This window comes from Podarcis raffonei, chromosome 11 (assembly GCF_027172205.1).
Source record: "Podarcis raffonei isolate rPodRaf1 chromosome 11, rPodRaf1.pri, whole genome shotgun sequence".
Classification (NCBI taxonomy): domain Eukaryota; kingdom Metazoa; phylum Chordata; class Lepidosauria; order Squamata; family Lacertidae; genus Podarcis; species Podarcis raffonei.
In genome coordinates this window covers 55,858,683-55,881,844 of record NC_070612.1, presented here as the reverse complement: position 1 = coordinate 55,881,844, position 23,162 = coordinate 55,858,683, and the positions used below count along the sequence as shown (strand labels likewise).

General features: G+C 43.4%; 1 protein-coding gene across 2 annotated transcripts in view; it reads left to right on the top strand.

Moving 5' to 3' along the window:
- The window catches only part of LRRC2 (leucine rich repeat containing 2), an 86,303-nt gene that overhangs the window by 22,906 nt on the left and 40,235 nt on the right, over window positions 1-23,162 (top strand). For both annotated transcript variants that reach the window (XM_053408221.1, XM_053408220.1), the window contains exons 3-4: window positions 15,806-16,013; window positions 18,209-18,365. In XM_053408221.1, coding sequence (XP_053264196.1) covers window positions 15,806-16,013; window positions 18,209-18,365 — 365 coding nt within the window. The remainder of the gene's footprint in view (window positions 1-15,805; window positions 16,014-18,208; window positions 18,366-23,162) is intronic.

Genomic DNA, 23,162 nt, shown 5'->3' with positions numbered 1-23,162 from the left:
CAGCAGATAAGATGGTGTCGGAGGCTGAGTCTTCTGAGGAATAGGTAGCTCAGCCCTGCAGTCCTAAAACTAGGAGATTAGAGAGGCTCCGAGAGCAACGGACGGGAAGGAGACGAAAGGCGTTCTTCCTTCTGGGGGAGGAATGATGAGTCAAACTGAGCAACTAGATTAATGAGAGCAGGCAGATTGTCATGCTCTGAATGTGTTTTTCTTTTAAATAAACTTGTATTAAACTGATGGAGGGTCTTTGCTGCTTTATCAAATGACATTAACTTACGTAATTTTGCCATAGTGGTCAGTGAAGACCAACTGCAGTGGAATGGAAACAGTGCAGGTGGAATAGAATTTTTTTTTTTTTTGTCTCTTATATCCTTAACTGTGATAGCAAAATTTGCATTTTGATTTTTCAGAGAACAGATTTGTCTGTGAAGTGGTGGCTGTTAAGCTTTATTTGTCTGTCACAGTTTATTGCTGGTTAGGGGCTATTTTCTCCTGGTGGGCAGGTAATGTTGCTTCCCTCTGAGTCCTGCCATTTCAGTCATGATCTGGACTGAACTGTGGTAGTAAAGCATTCAATGCACAAAATGCCAAACATTGGAGATGACATTTAAAGCTTTTATGGCCAATTACTATACACTATTAGAAACTCCTAATAATTTTCTGCGAGGAAAACAGAAATTATGAAAAGCAAGATTACTAAGATATCATTAGCACATGGCCATAAGGTGAAATGTACCACTTAGGTTTCTAAGAGGAAAATGGCAATTGACCCAAACCTGCACTTTCGCCTAGGCCCAACAAGTGTGTGTGTGGAAAGCTTTATGTATGGCATCAGAAATGGGCAGGATACGAAGTGGTTGCTTTATGGATGTAGGCTGTTACAGAGGTTGAACCATAGAAGGACATGGGACTTGCACCATAGCCACCACTGTCCACAGTTGCCATGGTGCATACTCACCATCCCAAGATCATAATAGTTGGTTACATAAAGGCAGCGGAGGAATGTTTTGCACATCAACCAAAGTTAGCAGTTGTGGTTACACATAAGGAGCCCCCTTTAAAGAGCTATAATCCTACCAATCAGCTATTGTCCATACACCCACAGAGAAGACAGACTAGGTAAAAAGTTGTATTTATTAATATAATAAGGAGAGGAACTACAAGCCAATTTAACCAAATTCATAAAGTCTGAGCAGGTGATGATTTTAGTAACTGGCACTCCTGGGTGTGTGAGGAAAAACGAGACCTGTAACCCCATGTGGGGTAATTGGCAAAAGAATCAACTGAACATTCGGGTTCAAAAAATGGGGGGCTTAAGACACTCTCCAGTGGGAGACAGCCCCCAGCAGAGTTTACAACAGCCACAGTTAAGCAGTAGTACAGCGTGGGAATATAGGTTGTTAGAGTCCTTTTCATATCCTGTTTAGTCCACTTAAAGTGCTTGCCCCTCTCTCAACTCATCTGGCAATTAACAACAACAATTTTTTATTTGCATCCCGCCCTCCCCGGCTGAGGCCAGACTCAGAGCGGCTAACATCCTAAAAACAACACAATATGCATACAAACAGACATCAATTAATTAAAATGCATCATAAAATTGATTCAGACAAGTTAAAATCTAGGCAGGTGGCATTAAGGAATGTTGAATGATGCTGGATTGAAATTAAGTGGTTTCTAGCTGTAATGGTATAAAGGAATATGAAAAAATGGTTTTTTATAAGTAAAAATTTAAGGTTATAATAACCTAAGATGTTGGATAGAAAATAAGGTGTTTTTATAAGCTGTAATGCTTTGAGATAAGGATTTGCTGAACAAATAATTTGAATTGGACTACAAGAAGGGGAGGTAAGAGGAGGTCAGAGAAATATGTCATTGAAAATTAAGTATTGTGAACTATATGTGTTTTTAAATTTTTTTTGTTTGTTTTTTGTTTGTATAAAAATTGAAAATTTTAATAAATATCTTTTAAAAAATAATAAAATCTAGGCAGGTGGCAATTATCAAGTTGGACTTGAGGGTGGTTAATACTTGCCAGGACCAACTGTTTCCACTGATCAATGAACAGACCACACCATTAAGTAAGTTTAAACAGACCACAAAAAAAGCTTTACTTACAAAATCCAAATGTCTGATTCATGTGTTATTCCATGCAGCATCTCCTAAGGTAGAATACTCTTCGGTATAATATACAGAAAGACAGTTCCAAACATGCATCTGAGACATGTCCTTCCTTGTTATTTACATGTTGTGAAGAGAGAGTGAGGAAAGGAAGAGAAGCAGCTTCACCATGACCGGAGTCTAGGAACACAACTCTGTGGCCTTAACCCCTTCATGCATTAACTAGCACTCATGCATAGTTACGTTTGACTGCAATTTCTCACAAATCTAATTCATCCAGCAGTGTGGAGTAGGCAACAAAGGAGGGACTCTAAGGCCAATCAAAGAATCTCTGCCCTGAAAAAGTATCCTATTTAGCCCCACCAGACCAGCAACTAGTAGAAAATCAAAGTGCATCAAAGGATGCCCAAACTTGGGTAGGTTTTAAACAAAGCCCAACTTGAAGAAAGCAAAGCACAGTAATAAAGGGTTGAGGACTCAACTGTGAAAATTCTAGTGCTGCTTTTACAAAAAGGTTTAAAAACCTAAATGGCACAAATTCAAAGAAAGGAAGACAAGATAAGCTGTTCTAGATTTTCAACAAACTCAAGAACAGGGCTGAGACGCTCTCATGGTCTAGAAGTTACTGCTGATGTTAAAGACTGATCAAACCTCTTTTGTAAATTCAGTATTAGAAACTGTACATTTGAGTCCTCAATCCTTTATTACTGCGCTTTGCTTTACCTAGGGTGAGCTAGGATTAGAATACTTCAGAATTTTGGGGGGTTCTACCCTTTTTTTTGAATTTTGGTTATTTAAAGTTTATGATTTTTTTATTTCCTTCTGAGGAAACTGAATAGTTCAGTGAAATGAGGTTTGTAGCCGACATCCCGTTAAGGCTTTGTTCTATTTTAGGTTTTTCTAATTTTTTCCTTAAGCTTTTTGATTTTTTTATTATTTAGTTTATTTCCACAAGATAATATTTATAGTCGATTACTTCTCGTTTCAGGGATTTTCACAGTATTTCATTTGTTTTGTGCAATTTCTCAGCTCCGTGACTGTCTTTTTTCTATTGCAAACTTGGGTAGGGGCAGGCTTATAAAGCATATCTGGCACTGTGGTGCAAAGCTCCCTCTGGGCGAGGGCAGCAAACTGATGCTGGGAGGTGCTGCGTCTAGCCTGTGCCTCTTCCCTTGCGCCTTCCGGAACTTGGCGCCCTGGCGCCCCGCGCCACTAGCCTCTATGGGTAAGACGCCCCTGCTCAAAGGTCCTCTCTTGGCCAGTGGCCATCACATGGCCCCCTTCCCCTCCCTCCCTTTGGGAGCAAACTCCTGAGTAATCTTTGCAGAGGAGGAGGAGTGGGGAGAAACACTCCTCTACTGTGCAAGCAGGAGGGATATTGACAGGGAAGAGAGAGAGAGAAAAAAATCCTTTTTCCATCAGCCAAGTAGATGCCTCATGAGGTTTTTTGTTTTTAAAAATAGATTATTGTTTTTTAAATCCAAAGCCCTGGCTGTTGGATTAGGGAGGCGAACTGACTGTGCACACTCTTTCATTTCAAATAGTTAGGGTTAATATATGCAGCAGCCTGATTCCCGCATCCTCCTGGGGTCAGAACAGCCGCATGGTTTCTCTTACCTTCCCGGTAAACCCAGCACTTTCTGTGTTAGCAAAGCATTCACGAAGAGACAGCAGCACTTCCATTTTACAGGCTGACTTAGAGTAGAGCAATGAACTCCGGCTTAGACATAATGAGCTTCTACACATTCGTTTGGTCATACCTATGGCATACAAATTTCTGATCCATCTCTAGAGTTAATCAAACAACATCAAAATTCGTATCACAGTTTTTGGCTTTCCCCGCTTGTCCAAGGTTTAGAAGTACATGTTGAACGAAACGGCCGGCAATTGATTTGGTTGCTACTTTTCCGGGCCAGGAAGGCTACATAGATTCATTGAATCAGTAATGATGCTCAAGTGATTAGAGTTATCTGATCTTGAAGTGCATAACATATTTATTCGGAACAAATTAGCTATCTGCCTTTTTGAACAAACAGAAGCCTCCATATTTTGTCTCTCTTGGCACTGCCTACGATTCCACTACCAGTAATGCAACAGGCTATTCCCCATATCATGCATAAGAAGATAGTCTTGTCCCAGAGGGACAACTATGCTACTGTTTGCACCCCCCTTTAAATACAGGGGTACCTCGGGTTACAGACGCTTCAGGTTACAGACGCTTCAGGTTACAGACTCCGCTAACCCAGAAATAGTGCTTCAGGTTAAGAACTTTGCTTCAGGATGAGAACAGAAATCATGCTCTGGCGGCACGGTGGCAGCAGGAGGCCCCATAAGCTAAAGTGGTGCTTCAGGTTAAGAACAGTTTCAGGTTAAGTACGGACCTCCGGAACGAATTAAGTACTTAACCTGAGGTACCACTGTATGCTACTGTTTGCACCCCCTTTTAAATACAGTGGTACCTTGGGTTACAGACGCTTCAGGTTACAGACTCCGCTAACCCAGAAATAGTACCTAGGGTTAAGAACTTTGCTTCAGGATGAGAACAGAAATCACACGGCGGCAGCGGAAGGCCCCATTAGCTAAAGTGTTACCTCAGGTTAAGAACGGTTTCAGGTTAAGAACGGACCTCCGGAATGAATTAAGTTCTTAACCCGAGGTACCACTATGGAGCTAGATGAGTGCTCAAGCCTCACTGCTCTTTGAGCTTAGGAGCAAAACTAGATGGGCACCTCCCCTTATTTTGGTGGCACAGCATGTCAACACAAAGGCACAAATACCCTTTTTAGAATCAGGGCCGTCTTAAGCATATCCGGCACCGTGGTGCAAAGATCCCTCTGGTGCCCCACCGCCCGTTTCCCAGAGTTGTTGACCTTTTCCCAAGCCTCTGCGGGGATCGCTCTCCTCCAGCGGAGGCTTGGGAAGGAAGCTGCATGCCCGCCAGCCGTATGGTTAACAGGACGCAGCTGGTGGGTGTGCAGGGAAAGGGGAGGCCGCCGGCACTGGAAAAGCCGTTCAGCTCACCCACTCGCTGGGGCGCCATGGGAGGCCAGCGCCCTGGTGCAACGCGCCAGGAAGCCCAATGGGAAAGACGGGTCTGTTTAGAATTCATAAAATGGTTTGTGTGAGGGAGAGAGAGAGTTAGTAGCTGTGTCTCTTACTGCTAGTGATGCCATTACCATATTTTTCGCTCTATAGGACGCACCGGACCATAGGACGCACCGGACCATAGGACGCACCGGACCATAGGAGGGGGAGAACAGGGGAAATTTTTTTTCTTGTTCTCCCCCTCTAAAACAAGGTGCGCAGCCATCACCAAGCTAGAACAGTGAGACGGAGCTCTCCGCAGCGCTCCGTCTCCCTGTTCTGGCTTTGGGCTTAGCCGCGCAGCCTGCATTCACTCTATAGGACGCACACACATTTCCCCTTAATTTTTGGAGGGGGAAAAGTGCATCCTATAGAGCGAAAAATACGGTATATTATTTAACAGATGCAGATGGCAGAAATGGGCAAAAAAAGGGAATATGTTTTTCCCAGTGGCAAAATATTCTAGTCTGAATTCTGGGAAGTTGTGTAAGAAATCAATACAAGCTCTCCTTTCTTACTCATTTTCTTACATTTACTCTGATATTTCTTTTATTATAAATAAATAATCTGGAATTTTGCTTAGCTCACTTCTGTGAGTTATAGTAACTACCAGTGGTGGGCAGTGAACACAAGGTTCACCTGGTATATGTAGCTTTTGGAAGCCGTCTTATCTGTTCCAGCTTAGCTCTGTGCCTTTCCAGTTAGATTAGTTATTCAGAGGAAGTGGTTGTGCATTTAACTTATGGAAAAACAGAGGCAATTCTTCCTGCTGCATGACGGTTTTTAAGTACAGATAGGGCAAACCTACAGAATCAATGGCCAGCTGCAATCAGCCCTTGGGAACTTTCTTTTCTATTAGAGCAGCTAACTTTAAAGGAAAGTGCTGGTGCTGTGATGTTTTTTATTGTAACCATCTATATGTGATCTTTCATATGTAATTAAAAAAGAAAGAAAGGAGGCAACAGAGCTATGTGAAAAATTGTGGAGTGCTTAATCCCTCCGAAACCCCTTTTAACAGAACAATTCAATTTGGCAATGTGAAACACTTCTCAATCACCATGATTATTCAGAGTAGAAGCAAAGCCAATGCTCAGCTGTACCGTTTGACGTCAGTGTAGCTATGCTTATTTAGAGACACTGAATATCAAGTTTTGACAAAAAGCGTTGCTAAGACTGCAAAGAAGAATAGACTGTTTCCGACTCTCTCTCTTCTTTGAGCATGGAGACAGTTTTCACCTGTGTACATTCAAATAGTGGTGTGATAATGTGATGCTACGTGGTGGTATAAGAGGACTGAGAACCATGATATTCATAGAATTAAGTTGGAAGGGATCCCAATGTTAGGTTACCAGATGTCCCCGTTTCCCGGGGACAGTCCCCGAATTTACAAATCAGTCCCCATACAAAATCCATTGAAGTTGAAAAGTGTCCCTGGATTCATTGAACAAAATCTGGTAACCTTATCCCAATGTCCATCTAGTTCAGTCACAGCTAAAGAAATCACAGCTAAAGAATCGCCTGACAGATGGCCACCCAACCAGACCTGGGATCCTTCAGCAATTTGTGTGGATGCCCCATGTGGTTATATGTGATGGCTGCATTAGAGAATTGCTGTGGGTCTGAGCTGGCCTCACTGAGCGAGGCTGGCAAATGGACCCTTCTAGGTAGGAAGAGCTATAAAAAGCTTCTTCTTTGAACAGTGCTCTTCCAGACGTGGTTTGTTCCTAATCTCTAGCAGTTTCCAAGTACTGTAAAGGTGTAACCGCTGCAAAATCAGGGTCACATTGTGTGGAGCACCTATTGCATGACAAGGCCCCGTGCCCCATAGTTCCCTTATATAATGAACACAAAAGGACACAGATAGTTTAGGTCATGGGTAGGCAAACTAAGGCCCGGGGGGCGGATCTGGCCCAATCACCTTCTAAATCTGGCCCGCGGACGGTCCGGGAATCAGCGTGTTTTTACATGAGTAGAATGTGTCCTTTTATTTAAAATGCATCTCTGGGTTATTTGTGGGGCATAGGAATTCGTTCATTATTTTTTCCCCAAAATATAGTCCGGCCCTTCACATGGTCTGAGGGACAGTGGACCGGCCCCCTGCTGAAAAAGTTTGCTGACTCCTGGTTTAGGTTAATGGGCAAAAATAGGCCACAACTTTATTGGTTACAGATGTGAGCTGTTTGGCTTAGGTACTGGGTGAAACCAGACTATATCCTGACTCCTGCCCGTCTGCAGGGAGTCTCCTAAGGGTAAACCACTGGTAGGGGGAGCCCTATGATATACATCAGGCTTCCTCAATCTCAGCCCTCCAGATGTTTTGAGACTCCCATTATCCCTGACCACTGGTCCTGCTAGCTAGGGATAATGGGAGTTGTAGGTCAAAAACATCTGGAGGGCAGAGATTGAGGAAGCCTGATATACATCAAATCACGGCACCCCCAGGGACCCCAGTGGGGTTGTGGCATGGCCCTAGCCCATGACCAGGCTTTGGACAGAATACACACACACACACACACACACACACACACAGATCCCTTTAATGGGATACCCTTGTTGAGGAGGGGCAGGCAGAGGCAACAATCTCCCCTCCCATCACAAAGGCTTAAAGGTAAAGGTAAAGGGACCCCTGACCATTAGGTCCAGTCATGGACGACTCTGGGGTTGCTCATCTCGCTTTACTGGCCGAGGGAGCCGGTGTACAGCTTCCGGGTCATGTGGCCAGCAGGACTACGCCGCTTCTGGCGAACCAGAGCAGCTCACGGAAATGCCGTTTACCTTCCCGCTGGAGCGGTACCTATTTATCTACTTGCACTTTGACGTGCTTTCGAACTGCTAGGTTGGCAGGAGCAGGGACCGAGCAACGGGAGCTCACCCCGTCGCGGGGATTCGAACCGCTGACCTTCTGATCGGGAAGCCCTAGGCTCTGTAGTTTAACCCACAGCGCCACCCTTGTCCCATGTCACAAAGGCTTACCCAATGCCTAACCTTACAAGTCCAGATATTATATCACTTGTGTGAGATTTGCAGTATTCTACATTCTCAGTCAGTTGTAGACAGTAAAGACTTGCACTGAAGACTTCAGCCAACTTCTGAACTGGACGAATGGCCCTGTGCCAGAAAGCACTGCAGCATAAAATTTGCTTACTTTGGTCTTTTCCTTGGATGTTGAGGATGGCAGAGTGAAAATGGTCTGTGATTAAAGAAGGTGCTATTGATGAAGGCCATTTGCAACTTGCTGAATTCTTGCAATAAATTGAATACATAGCTGCACCCACTAAACAAGCTGCCAAAAACAAAAGTAAAGAGAACTGCGGAAAAACAGGTATGAGTAATAGGGAATATAGCATAGGAAAAGCCAGCTACATTATGATAGTGTAGCAGCATTTGCGACTGACAATTGTGTGGACATTGCTGGCTACAATTCAGCTCAATTAACATTGAAGGGGAATTTTCTCTGGCAAAAATAGTAGGTTATACCTGTTTTTAGCATTATTGACATTGGCTTTTCATATACCGTCCTTGAAAATTAGTGAATAAATGCCAGCAAAAATGGCATTCAGCAATAGTTATCTTGACCTACTTCCCTCCAACATGGGCGAATTGCAATTCCACTGATCTGGTAACACAAAGTTCTTCAAAACACTGTGGTCACATGCCTGTAAAAGGTAAATGTAAAGGGACCCCTGACCATTAGGTACAGTCGTGACTGACTCTGGGGTTGCGGCACTCATCTCGCTTTATTGGCCGAGGGAGCCGGCGTACAGCTTCCGGGTCATGTGGCCAGGATGACTAAGCTGCTTCTGGCAAACCAGAGCAACGCACGGAAACGCCATTTACCTTCCCTCCGGAGCGGTACCTATTTATCTACTTGCACTTTGACGTGCTTTCGAACTGCTAGGTTGGCAGGATCACATGCCTGTGTTGTTGTTGTTTAGTCGTTTAGTCGTGTCTGACTCTTCGTGACCCCATGGACCAGAGCATGCCAGGCACTCCTGTCTTCCACTGCCTCCCGCAGTTTGGTCAGACTCATGCTGGTAGCTTCGAGAACACTGTCCAACCATCTCATCCTCTGTCGTCCCCTTCTCCTTGTGCCCTCCATCTTTCCCAACATCAGGATCTTTTCCAGGGAGTCTTCCTATCCACAATTCCAGTGAATAATGCTCTGTGCTGTTTCCCGCACCCCAAGGCTCCAGAACCAGTATGTATGTTGCTGTTGTAAGGCTTTCTAAGACAGTTATAAAGATGCAGTGCTTTTTTTCCCCTAAAAAAAATGTTTAGGGGTACTTTCATTTTCCTACTCACGTTGAAATACTGCCCCTCAATGAGGCCAAACTTAGATTCACAAATGTTTAGGGTTATGCGTACCCCTGCGTCCCCACAGAAAAAAGCACTGTATATATGGATAAAGAAGCTGCAGAGGAACAGGAAAATAGCCTAGCCCTGTGTTTCCATTTCCCAATATAGTAAGATACAACAGGCACTGGGGGAGGAAGAGGGGGGCAGGGGGAGCGCACTGCCGCCGGCAGCGTGGCTCTGCTACTGACAACAGGATGTCTTCTGAGCTTTAGAAACAGGGTACAGTGGTACCTTAGGTTACAGACGCTTCAGGTTACAGACACTGCTAACCCAGAAATAGTACCTAGGGTTAAGAACTTTGCTTCAGGATGAGGACAGAAATTGTGCGGCAGCAGCGGGAGGCCCCATTAGCTAATGTGGTACCTCAGGTTAAGAACAGTTTCAGGTTAAGAACGGACCTCCAGAACGAATTAAGTTCTTAACCCAAGGTACCACTGTATGCGTATTGCATATGATTTAGTTCAGTGGTTTCCTATCTGGACAGAATTCTGAGAAGGCTAAGTGCCCTCAGGGCCTATGGAAATTAATAGGAACAGTTAAGCATGCAGATAAAAACATATCCGTCTAGCGCAGGCTTCCGTTGAGCATGTATTGTTGCCTGCCCAGGGCTTCACCCTCTCGTTTCTGCAGTCTGAGAAAGAAATTTGACATCTTGGGAAGGTGTGCAAAAATGCAGTGCACTCCACATGGTAATTGCAAATTGTGTGGGCATAGTCTAGATTGAATGGCCAACATCAGAAATAAACCAGAACATCTAACTTGCCCACATTGTGTAAACCCTTGACTGAATGATTTGCATGCCTTTCACGACCTTGGGGGATAATCTGGTAACTATTACAAGAGTTGAGTGCTGCCCTTGGATTTCACATCCTTCAACATTTCACACATGGAAATAAGAGCATTTCTGAGTACTGGCAAGACCCTCATTCCATACCATGAGTTGCTCCCTGAGGCTCTCCCTCCCGCCATACACATTGCTGAAAGCTTTTCTCTCCCTGCAGTACATTATATTCATTAGGAGTGAGCGCTGGCCGTACAATTCACCTTATATCTGTAGCATTGCAGCCCAATTTGTCTCGGATCCACTCTGCGTATTTCCGATTTGTCTTGTTATGTGAGTCTCAGTTTGACTTGTTAAATCTGAAGCACTGTTTTGCCTCCGCTGCTTAACTATTACAGGGAATTTGGGGCAAATGCATGTGGCCCGCTGCTCTTAAAATGCTCTGCTCACGGCCAGAAACACAGGCTAGACTTAGCTATATGACCATACAGGATCCCACTGAATTCACTGACTGCAACACCGCCCCCCCTCAAAAAATTAATCATATTGTATCTTGGGAAGATATTTCCCTGCAATTAAAACCTGGATCTTCCCACCAAAATGCCCCACCTCTCCAGCCCTTTTCTCGCTTGTGCTTATAGGATGTTTCTTGCAAAGCGTGTTCTCCTTCATGGAGAGCATGTGTTGCGGTGGGGGCTAGCAAGACACCCCGCTGCTGCTGGGCAGGAAAGAGTTTGGCCACCATTAGCAGAGGGCTGGCTATTGCTGGGGAGAGTTATATGTTGCCATTTTTTGATTGACAGCCCTAGTCTTTAAATGCCCTGCACACAGTGGATCACCCGCCCTCCCTATTTTAGGCTGTTCGCTTGACCTTGCTATGCCTGTCATGGGGTTGTCAGCTTTTGGGGCAGGGGCCAGTAGGAATTTTGTCCATTTGGCTGATTGGCTGGTGCCATTTGCTTTTTGCCTACTGCGTAGCAAATCGTCACAACTTGTAAGGATGCAGTTAGGCATTGGTTTGGGAATTGGTTGGTGGAGGGGTATGGATTTGGCTGTGCCTGCCCCTCCAAAATGCTGCTGCTGCTTCAAGGGTTTTCCGTTAAAGGAACCCAGGGGCTCGCCATGCTTTTGTCTGAAACCTGTCAAGGGGCTAGGGCCATGCAAGAGCCCCTGGGAGCATTTGGGGAGAGGTGAGGCATGGTTCCCAGTCCCGTCTCTCTCCCTGGGTGTCTTACCCTTTTCTGACTTTGCAGGTGTGCAAATGTCAGACTATCCCCATGCGGGGTCAGATAGTCACAACTAATGCCTAAGCAACTACTCACATTGCTTGTAATTTAATAAAGTTGTGGCCAAAATTATGCCAAAAACCTTAAACAAAAATAATGTGTCACTTGTGTTTTATTGGGGGGGGGGTCTTGGGGATCTCGACACGCAACAGCTTGGCTTCATTTCAAAGGAGGGGAAACGCAGTGGTCTTGAATCTTTCTTTTGAGCACCCAAATCCACAGAACCTGTAGGAACTTGCTCAGCAGTTGCAATAATTTTTGGATGCCATTCTCTGCATTCCACCACCAACAGAGATGTGATGGGCAGAAATGAAGGACAGGGCTTTATAGGGACAGCACCTTGACTGTGTCATTTCTTCCCAAAGTTAGCACGACCCATTCTCAGATATCTTTTAGGTGGGCAGTTAAGACATTTTTATTCTGCCAGACTACTTGCGCTGCATTTTAACCTTGTGAGCTATAGATTTGTTTTGCTTGATTTTAATTGTGCTGAAATTTTAGGCCCCTCTAAATGTCATTTTTATTGTACGTTCATGATGATTTGTGCTAATGATGTTATTGGGATGCTCATATACAATCCTGCTTTCAATTCTGATTGAAAAGGTTTTGGGTGGCTGCACTGCTTCATTTCCAGTCAGTGCATATCCTATAACTTCATGGCTGAAATCCTGTAACTTTTTATTGCACAAATGTTCTGGGTTGTTGTTTTTTGTTCTGCTTCTGTTGCACTATAGCCCCTCCAGACAGCAACAATGTGGCAGCACTGGGTAAGCTAAATAAGTTAAATATATAATAAACTAAAATAAACTAAAGCAGAATAAATTCATACCTAATGCACTTTATAATGTCAAGAACATATAGCAGAATACACCTGCAATAACACACCGTTCTGCAGGGGTCATGTGTTGGAAGCTACCTTGGTAAAGGTAAAGGTACCCCTGACCATTAGGTCTAGTCATGGACGACTCTGGGGTTGCGGCGCTCATCTCGCTTTACTGGCCGAGGGAGCTGGCATTTGTCCACAGACAGTTTCCAGGTCACGTGGCCAGCATGACTAAGCCACTTCTGGCAAAACCAGAGCAGTGCACAGAAACACTGTTTACCTTCCCGCCAGAGTGGTACCTATTTATCTACTTGCACTTTGATGTGCTTTTGAACTGCTAGGTGGGCAGGAGCTGGGACCGAACAACGGGAGCTCACCCCATTGCGGGGATTCCAACTGCTGACCTTCCGATCGGCAAGCCCTAGGCTCTGTGGTTTAGACCACAGCACCACCCACATCCTAAGCTGCCTTGGTAGCCTTTTTAAAAAAGAACTGAAAGGTGGTAGAAATATGTTTTAAATAAACAATCCATGCAGTAGATTTTCTGCATTGGCAGGAGGTTGGCTTAGATGACCTTTAAATGCCTTTCAATTCTTTGCTTTACTGTCTGGTGTATGGGAGAAGAGATTGAAGATAAACAGCAAACTGGAATTTGCATCCATGTTTATTTTGCTTTCACAAGACGCATGAAAGCAAACTAATAGCTGCATGCAAATGTGCTGGAAGGTAACACAGTCAAATGCTCTCTTAAGTTCTGTGCTAACATATTTACAAACTTGGAACTTTTACGGAGACCTTTAGATATTTCTCCATTACATTCCCAGATGGACCAATGCCTAGCAGAAGAAAAAACTATTTCTCAAACAGGAGAATGTTCTACTTTAACCACACAAATTCATTAACACTGGTAAAAATGCCTATACACAAATTTAGACAAAAAGTTGATACAGTGCAATTGTTTTCTTCAAGACAAACAAGGAGAACTCCAACCAACATCTCTCTAATTGTAATTTACCTTTGTGTAGATTTGAATTGCAACCCATTTTGGGAGCCACTTTTGACCAAAAAGCACTGTATAAATATAGTGAACAAATCAGTAGATTCCAAACACACTCGGTCTAGCTTCTCTGGATTTAGGGAAGGGGCTTAAACTTCTTCCTCAGATGCTTTTTAAATCCCAAAGGCAAAATACACAACAGAGAAGGTAATTTTCTAGGGACAGGTATTATAAAATGGGAATTCTGGCAGGTAAACAGGGAGTATTGGACTATGTGGAATGCCATGCAAATCTGGCAGAGGGGCCTCATTTAGAAAATCTACTGCATGGATTGTTTATTTAAAACATGTTTCTACCACCTTTCAGTTCTTTGGGACTCTTTCAGGGTTGTGTTTAGGTTTCAACTTCTCTTTCGACTTTTTCTAGATTTCTTATAGAGTTCCTCCCTGCTATATATATATATATATATATATATATATATATATATATATCCATGAACTTCACCTCCCACCCACCTTCTCTCCTCAGTCACATCTCAAAAACCTTTGCAGCTCATTAGCAGCACTGGCTTATTGAAGGCTTGCCAACAACATCCATGCATGACTCTCCAGGGGTCTATTTTTATTCTGTAGCTTTTCCCAGTATTGCCTGCATGACCTCTTCAAATAGCCATTGTCTTGCTTGTGTGAATTCCCAGTTGCACTGGTGATCTGTACTGTTTACATTAGTAACACCACTTGCAAAGTCACTCTTAGCAACCTATTGGATTGGTGACCTTTGGCTCTTGACTGTTTAAAACTTCTGCCATTCTGTAGTATTTCTTTAGTGCCAAACCCTGTGTTAGGAATGGAAAAGGTGTCTGGGTGTTGTGGCACCAACCCAGCCTGATCTTTTACTCTTAACCGCTATGGTAGAAGAATGATTACATTTCACCTACTAGAGTGACATCCTACACAAGGCAAATAGGAAATAAAATAATAAGTGCTGGCTATAAAATGCTCCCGGTCTACTTCTAGGTTGCTGGCCTCATCAAACACTGCAGACCTTCCAAGTGTCCCTATTTTCCAGATTTATAATCCCAGATTTACAGAAGCCGTCCCAGTTTGGAATGTCTTACTTTTCCTCAGGATCTCCCTATTTTCATCAGAGAAATGTTGAGGGCTATGGAGTTAGCCAACCCGTGAGCCAAGGAGATAAGTAACTATGCAACCTTTAGAAGACATATGAAGTCAGCCCTATACAGTGGTACCTCGAGTTAAGAACTTAATTCATTTTGGAGGTCTGTTCTTAACCTGAAACTGTTCTTAACCTGAGTTACCACTTTAGCTAATGGGGCCTCCCGCTGCCGCTGCGTTGCCACCATGCGATTTCTGTTCTCATCCTGAAGCAAAGTTCTTAACCCGAGGTACTATTTCTGGGTTAGCAGAGTCTGTAACCTGAAGCATCTGTAACCCGAGGTACCACTGTATAGGAAAGATTTTAAATGTTTAATATTTTATTATGTTTTTATATATGTTGCAAGCCGCCCAGAGTGGCTGAGGTAACCCAGTCAGATGGGCATCATCATCATCATCATCATCATTAAATAAGGTAAAGGACCCCTGACAATTAAGTCCAGTCTCAGACGATTCTGGGGTTGCTCTATGGGCTGAGGGAGTCGGCGTTTTTCTGGGTCATGTGGCCAGCATGACTAAACTGATTCTGGTGCAACGGAACACCGAAACCAGAGCAGCGCATGGAAACGCCGTTTACCTTCCTGCCGGAGCAGTACCTATTTATCTACTTGCACTGGCATGCTTTCAAACTACTAGGTTGGCAGGAGCTGGGACCGAGCAACGGGAGCTCACCCCGTTGCGGGGATTCGAACCGCCGACCTTCTGATCAGCAAGCCCTAGGCTCAGTGGTTTAGACCACAGTGCCACCTGCGTCCCTGTTATTATTACCGTAAATAGGAAGTCCCTATTTTCATCAGAGAAATGTTGGAGGGTATAAGCTTACTTTGTTACAGAGCATCTCAGAAATGAATGGGAGTCCATTAAGAGTGAGTTTGGCTTCCTTGTGGTGCCTATTAATGTACAACAGAAGACCCAATGGATAGTCTTTTCCTTAGCCAAAGAACATTAGTTCCACATGCAGTCACAAGGTTCGTATTTCTCCCTGTGTTGTGCGCACAATCACACCCACTTCCTGTGCTTTTAAGCTGTTGATGTTCTTTTTTTACAGTGGCAGAAATTATACGATCTCATTGGGATGCTGAATGATCTTGTCTTTTTTGAAACACGATGTTATTACATGGTTTTTTATGGGATGGAGAGGGAATAAGAAAGAAAAGAGAAATGCTTCCATTTGTCCTTTTTCAGGATAAGACAAGAATGGGACATTATCCTAGAGTGCAGAAGAAATGGCATTCCACAAGCTGCATATCTGAATAATGGTGTCGTAGATACTAACAAAATTTTGGACAAGGTTGAAAACAACTCGCCGCTCATTAAGAAGATTGCCTTGTTGAATGAAACACAGAAAGAAAGAAACAAATTCATTTTTCAACTTTCAGGAGAACACTGGACAGTAAGTGGATAGAATATTTGGGTGGTGCGACACTTTGCCACAAATGATATTGATATTAGAGGATTAAATCATTTCCCCCACCTTTTATATAATCACATTGGTCACAATCTATCAGAATTAGGCGTGCCAGCATCTGTTGACTTCATTAGCCTTAAGCATGCCTAAACTTTGCTGAATTAGAGCCTTTGCTTGTAGGCTTGCAACATCTTCTTCTCTAGCCTTAAAAAAATAATGAATTTGCCTTGTGTAAAGCAAAAGTTAGCATGATACTACAGCAACATTCATACTTGAAAAATAAATAAGAAAAGGGATCAAAAGAAAAGCAGAAAAAATGAATGTGAAAATATGTTTAAAGGACACTTGAAAACTTATTATGGCTGGCTTTTCAGAATTGTGCTTCCTGCCATGCATGTGGCTATAGACAGGCTTATATGGCATTTTAGTGCTTGGTTTACAAACCAGCTTATGATAGGAAGTGAAATTTACACAGGCTTCCTTTTGGCTCTGCTCTTCAATTCCCTCATGTTCTTCAGTAATCTTCAGAAGCCAGCAAGAAGCTGATAAATTGTTCCACAAAGACAGCCACTAGAAAAGTCTAGTCTTCATCTTTAATAGGAAAGCAATATGGAAGCCCCCTGCATTTCCAACATAATTTAAAGGCAAGGTAGGCTGGGAAAGATCTCCAGGGTAGCTTTCTACTACTGAAGGTTGCCCAGGAGAGAATGTGGCTCTCAGGCTGAAAAAGTCACAGGGGGAAACCATTTGTGGCACTACTCAAACTTAATTCATCTCCAAAAGATGGCCCTGTTTTACAGCCAGTTCCAGGGCTGAGAATGTCCAACTCGAGGTGGCCTCTGGTGAGGTTGGGCAGGTCTATCTGGCTGTGCTGGCAGCACTTACAAACAAGGAGGGTGTCGGGTGGCCTGGGGAGAACTGTGCAGTCTGAATTCCAAGGCCCGGTGGTCTGAATTTGGGCTGAGATCTGGAGGTTTCCCTTTCCTGTTCTAGAAGATTGTCACTTCATCCCTCTGAGCTGAATTTCTTCCTTAACTCTTGACTTGTTAAAGGGGGAAATGAAACTCAGAGGGATGACAATCTTCTAAAACAGGTGAGAAACCACTGGAACATGGTCCAAATCTTTGCCAGTTTTGGTTTCTTTCGGTTTCTCATGGACAACCTTTTGCCCTGTGCTTTTTGCCTCATGTAAATCACACGCATCTCACCTGGCTGTTCGCCTCATCAAGGAAAACACACATGGGGTTCTGCATTGAGGGGTGAGGGTCAACCTGAATGATGCCCTGAGCACCTTCCAGTTCTTGGCCTCCTATATCCAGTGAGAGTTAGAATCTAGGAGAGGAGGTTGCTGAACCAGTCAGACAAGCTTCTTTTTCATAAGACAATGACCTTAGCTGGCCACTTAAGTGTCCTCATCAGCACCCAAAAGATTGAGGCAGAGAGATATTTCCCCCCCCCCCGGCTCTGTGCTGGACTGCGGGGCTCCACTAGCAACCATATGTGGGAGCAAGATGTGTTAATGCTGTGAACACCTCCATCTTATGCCCAAGTTATATATGTGTGTGTAAACAAAACCATCTATCCTATAGGCATCACAGTCTCTGCTGAACTTTGTTCCAAGGAAACCAAACCCTGGAAATGTTCTGAAACCCCTGGAGACTCTCACTGCCCGGAGATTGGGGTGGCTTGTATGTTTTCTTTAATGGGAGAAACAGCTGGTGGGGAATGATTTATATTGGGAAAATAGTTGGAGGCAAAATTACTAAGACGCCCTCCCTCAGTCACCGCAGTACCTGGGATTTTTTTAAAGAATAAATTTAAAGAGATGTGAGATCTGATCGCACAGTTCCAGCATCTCCTCTAGTTCAGCACTGTGTATTAAAAATACATGTATTATTGGCATTAAGAATGGGGTCAATGTGTGTAAGCTGCTGCTCTTCCTTTTAAAATACATGAAAGGAGACCAGGAGAGAGCTGCCCCCCCTTTGCACGCATCTTAAATTTAGTAGGGGGCACGTGGGATTGTGATTTGACAGAAGCATAGAGTTGGAAGTGCATAGTGTAATGAAACATATGTTCATAGCACATTTAGTAACATCAGCTTGCATCTGAAAATACTGACAAAATTCTGTTTGCGAATATTCCTCAATAAGGACCTTATGTGTATCTCCTTTTCTTAGGAATTTCCAGATTCTCTGAAAGAACAGACACATCTAAAAGAATGGCATATAAGCAATACTATGATCACAACCATTCCAGCCTATATTGCCTTATTTCAGGAGCTGAGAGTACTAGAATTACCAAGCAACCTGATCACAGAGCTTCCGACTGAAATTGGTAGGTCTCCCGCTCCCCAGACATCACCTTTGTTGTTTATCATCACGTTCTGTGCTGAACTGAAAGGGAGCATGCATTTCCTTCACATTTTTCGCCTCCTGTCAAATGCACTCTCTCACTGTTAGGTGACTTTTTCCATTTCTTGTTGGGGGGGGCAAGATTCAGTTCATCACAGTCCTGTCCCCTGTTATTTGGGAAGGAGGCAGGAGGACTCTCAGACCCTGTCAGAGCCCTCATGCCTCCTTCCCAAAGCCCAGCACTTACTAGGTTTTAGGAAGGAGGCGGGAAGGTACAGTACTACCTTGGCCCTGTGTGGAAGAACCGGTCATGATGCCCTAATCCCACCTCTGATGATTGACTGACTGCCTAAACAACACTCCTAAACAACACTCCACATTGGTGGATGGGTGTCAGCTGTATCCAGATGCTCACCAGGTTTTGCAATGGCAGTACAGTCATACCATGGGATAAATACGCTTCAGGATAAGTATTTTCAGGTTGCACTCCATGGCAACACGGAAGTAATGGAGCACGTTACTTCCAGGTTTCGCCGCTCGCACATGTGCAGACAGTAAAAATGATGCGCGAAAGTGGCAAAGTGTGACCCACGCATGCGCAGGCGGACAGTTGTGTCTTACGTTCTGTTCAGGATGTGAATGGGGCTCCGGAACGGATCCTGTTCGCATCCCGAGGTACCAATGTACTTTTTGGTGGTTTCAAATTTGGTGATTTGGGGCTTAATTTGCGAACGAGTCATTGAAATATTGCCACTTGATTGTTGGCAACAAGTCACACTTCCCTTCCCCTCCCAGAAATGGCAATTCTGGATTGTTATTTTCTTGAGTTTGAACCAAGAGAGTTATGTTTTGCTGTTGCCAACTTTTTAAACCCAAGAATCTTGGTTCATTACAGAAGAGGGAAACAGTTCATTCACTTAAAACTAGAAGTAAATAAAATTACAATGGTCTCTTCTTTTTTTCACTTTTTTGGGGGGTGGGGGTTAAATAGTAGATCATAGCGATATTAAATAGTTAACTAAATAGTATCTAATGCCAGGTTAGGTTTTCCCAACTGTTAAATTAACACTAATGCATATGATTTATTTATTTATGTACATTATACTTTATGAATATAATTTCCAGCTGATATTAGGATATATTTTATGGGCAATCTGAAAGCTAAGTGCATTAGAAAACCACCCACAAGGCACAAACATGAAATTTATGGGTATGAAACAAAAAGTCAAAGTCTGGCTGTTTTATTGGTGTTTTGATCTTCGCGATGAAACAAACCAGCAAGCTTAATTGCTTTAAGTATTCCACAAGGTGGCAGTGGAGAATAGAATAAAAATGGAATCCTCCTCCAAATTAGATTCTATCTCAAGGTCTCTTCTTCTTTTAAAAAAGGATTCTTGTTCTTTGAGCTGATAGACGCAACAGGTGTTCTTGGAAATATGATTTGCATATAAAAATGAAGAGCGGGGGGCAGTTAGTTGCATAAAATGCTCTTTGCTCATGTGTTCTTCCCTGTCCTGAAGAAAGTCCTCTTGAAAAATCGTTGGCCTACACACGCTGGCTAACAGAAATTACTATGATGAAGTGCTTGTTCCAAATCAAATGAGTGCATTTGCTGGAGATGTATGAGTTGCATACTTGCAAGTCACCAGCATGGTAGCAGAGGTGTCCTTTTCAAAATGTTCTCATGTCCTGTTAGAATAGTTGATGCTCATATTCCATGCTTTGAGTTGTAGCCGATTAAGTTCTACAGGGACGCTGGTGGCGTTGTGGTCTAAACCACTGAGCCTAGGGCTTGCCAATTGGAAGGTCGGTGGATCAAATGCCCGCAATGGGGTGAGCCCCCGTAGCTCAGTCCCAGATCCTGCCAACCTAGCAGTTCGAAAGCACATCGAAGTGCAAGTGGATAAATAGGTACCACTCTGGCAGGAAGGTAAATGGCATTTCCGTGCACTGCTCTGGTTTTGCCAGAAGTGGCTTAGTCATGCTGGCCACATGACCCGGAAAAACTGTCTGCGGACAAACGTCGGCTCCCTTGACCAGTAAAGTGAGATGAGCGCCGCAACCCCAGAGTCGTTCGTGACTGGGCTTAGCTGTCAGAGGTCCTTTACCTTTAAGTTCTACACAAAGTAGACCCATTGAAACAAATGGCCCATGGTCATGCCCATTAATTTTAATGGGTCCGCTCTGAGTAGGATTTGTGTAGTATCAATAATTGCAGCAGTACAGAATATGTGAAAACTTTAACAGGGACGTGCTGTTTATTCATGTTGGTGGCAGTCCTAGACTGTCATTGTGTAGGGAGAGGAGATGTATATGGACAGCCAAGGGCATTTGGAAAGTTTTTACTGAAGCCAATCATTGGCTGAATATGCAAGTTGTTTTTAAATAGAAAAGTGCTTTTATCCCATTGTCTCAAGTGATCAGCTGCGCACAGATGTTCAAGATACTCCTTGGGCGGCAGCAGGGAAGGAGAGCTCTAAAGTTAATGAAATTTGCAAAGGGAAGGGTTAAAGTAATAGAGTTGATTCCTTGAGAGGAAGGACAGACAATAAGGAAGGAATGAGCTAGTTCAATCTTCTTCTTTGGCGATCACTCGTAGCCAAGTAAGATTGTCTTCCATAAACATGATTTTAACAGTGAGACCTCAAGTGACTGTGGAGGCCAATTCTGGATCCACACATCCTTTCACAGTGGGGACATACATTTCCAGGTGAGAGCTGATCACGATGAGGGTTTGCCAAACATGACTTCCTCTTAGCACGTTTCTCCCTTGCGTCCTGAGTTCGAGTATATTCAAAGTCCATGACACCTTTGGTAAAGGCTGTTCTCCAATTGTTGGTGTTTATACTACATTTTTTTAGATTTGCCTTGTTCAAAGACTGGACTTTGAACCTTTTTGTTGACCACCAGCATTACGCTTTCCATTTTTAAGTTCAGAATAGAGTAGTTGCTTTGGAAGACGATAATCAGGCATCCACTCAACATGACCAGTCCAAGAAAGTTGATGTTGAAGAAACATTGCTTTGACATTGGTGATCTTTGCTTCTTCCAGTACACTGGCATTAGTTCGCCTGTCTACACAGGTCATAACCAGTCAAAAAAGGTTATTGAAAAGCTGAGCAACAGGTCCTCTACCCACCCCTAGGGAAATTGCTCAAGTATTCCATTGTGTGTGTTTTAAAAAGTAGGATATTGTTAACTTGGAAAAAAAGAAAAGGAAGGCGAAGAAGGAAAACATGGAAGGAGGATGTTTTGCTCACAAGATCATGCAAATGTTTTATAGAAAGTGAATGAACAAAATGTGGCTATGTCTCACACCTGGTGTAAAAGCAGGTTAGGAGATCCACACTCTTTAGGATGTTCAGTTTAGGTTTGCGATTCCAGATAATGCTGCACACATTCAGTTGCAGTCCTGTAGGCTTCTTTTCTGGAGATACCATGCTTAATGTGTACATGTTGGGGACCAAGGACAGCAGCCATGGCACTACTTTCCTGTACACTACAGTGTTCCTGTATCCACGGACTCTAATGGTCCTTTGTTCATCAACTCATTTGCTGCTAGGAGCATAATTTTTTCCCTAGAGTAGGTGTAAACTTTCTCCCTTTGCGTATTCCAGCCAGCCTTTCTTCAAATCTCTTGACTAAACTTTATGCCCTCCCTGTTTCTCTTTCCCTCTTAGGCATCCACAAACATCTTTCATCTTTACCCCAGCTGCATGAAAATTGAGATGTGTCATTTGGCTGTGCTGCTCCATGAGTTAGTTGGTTCATGCAAGAATGAAGCACAAAAAAAACATATGCCAGCTCATATTCCTCCCTGAGCTCAGTGGCAGCACCGGAGGGGGGAAACTGGGACATTCCAGGATCAGATCAGAAGCTGGGTAGGCTTCTGTAATTCAGGGAATGTCCTGGGCAAATTGGGACTCTTGAAGGTCTATTGTATATTTCTTTCTGGAGCCATTTTTTTTTTAAAAAATTACTCTCTGAGTTTCTTAGTACTTATTCCTCCAGGCTTATGCCACTGTGCATTGGGTGAGGTAGAATCCACAGAGCACATTTTACTGAGCTGTCCCATTTACAACGATTTAAGACAGTACCTTATAACTCCACACTTACCCCAGCTCAGTTCCTGACAAAGAGGAAAGCAGACAGCATATCTGCTAAATAAGTCTTCTGGGAAAACAACTTTGTCAGTGCCTAAATTCCTTTTCCTGGCACTCAAGTGTCGGAAACGTATAACTGATTGCTTTGATGTGGGTTATCTGTGAGAGGTCTAGTACTGTGGCCCTACCTTATTTATGTACCCCTATGATGTTATAGTTTATTATTATTGTGTAATGCTTTATTTCTGACTATCGGTCGAATAAAGGAAATTGATTGATTGATTGATTGATTCCTCCAGTCTTCCCACCAGGCTCTTCCTGTGTCTAGGATGAGGCCCAGGCCTCTTAGTCAAGCTGGCCTTTTTTCTTTCACAGACAATGCACCATTACCACCACATTTATGCCTTTACATAAAATTCTTCTTCAACAATGATTAGGTGGTGTTGAACCTTCTGTGACATCATAGCAGCTCAGTAAATGGACTGGATGGGTGAGATGCTCATGGTCATCTATTAGCATTCATGGGGAGATCCGTTACCTTTCCAAAGGGCTTTATGTACAAAAATGGCTTTATAATGGTCTCTACTTACAGTTTTCTTAACAGCCACTTAGGAACTCTAATGCAGCTTTGCATTTCCACAATAATAACACCCACTGCCTATTAAAAATTAAAAGTT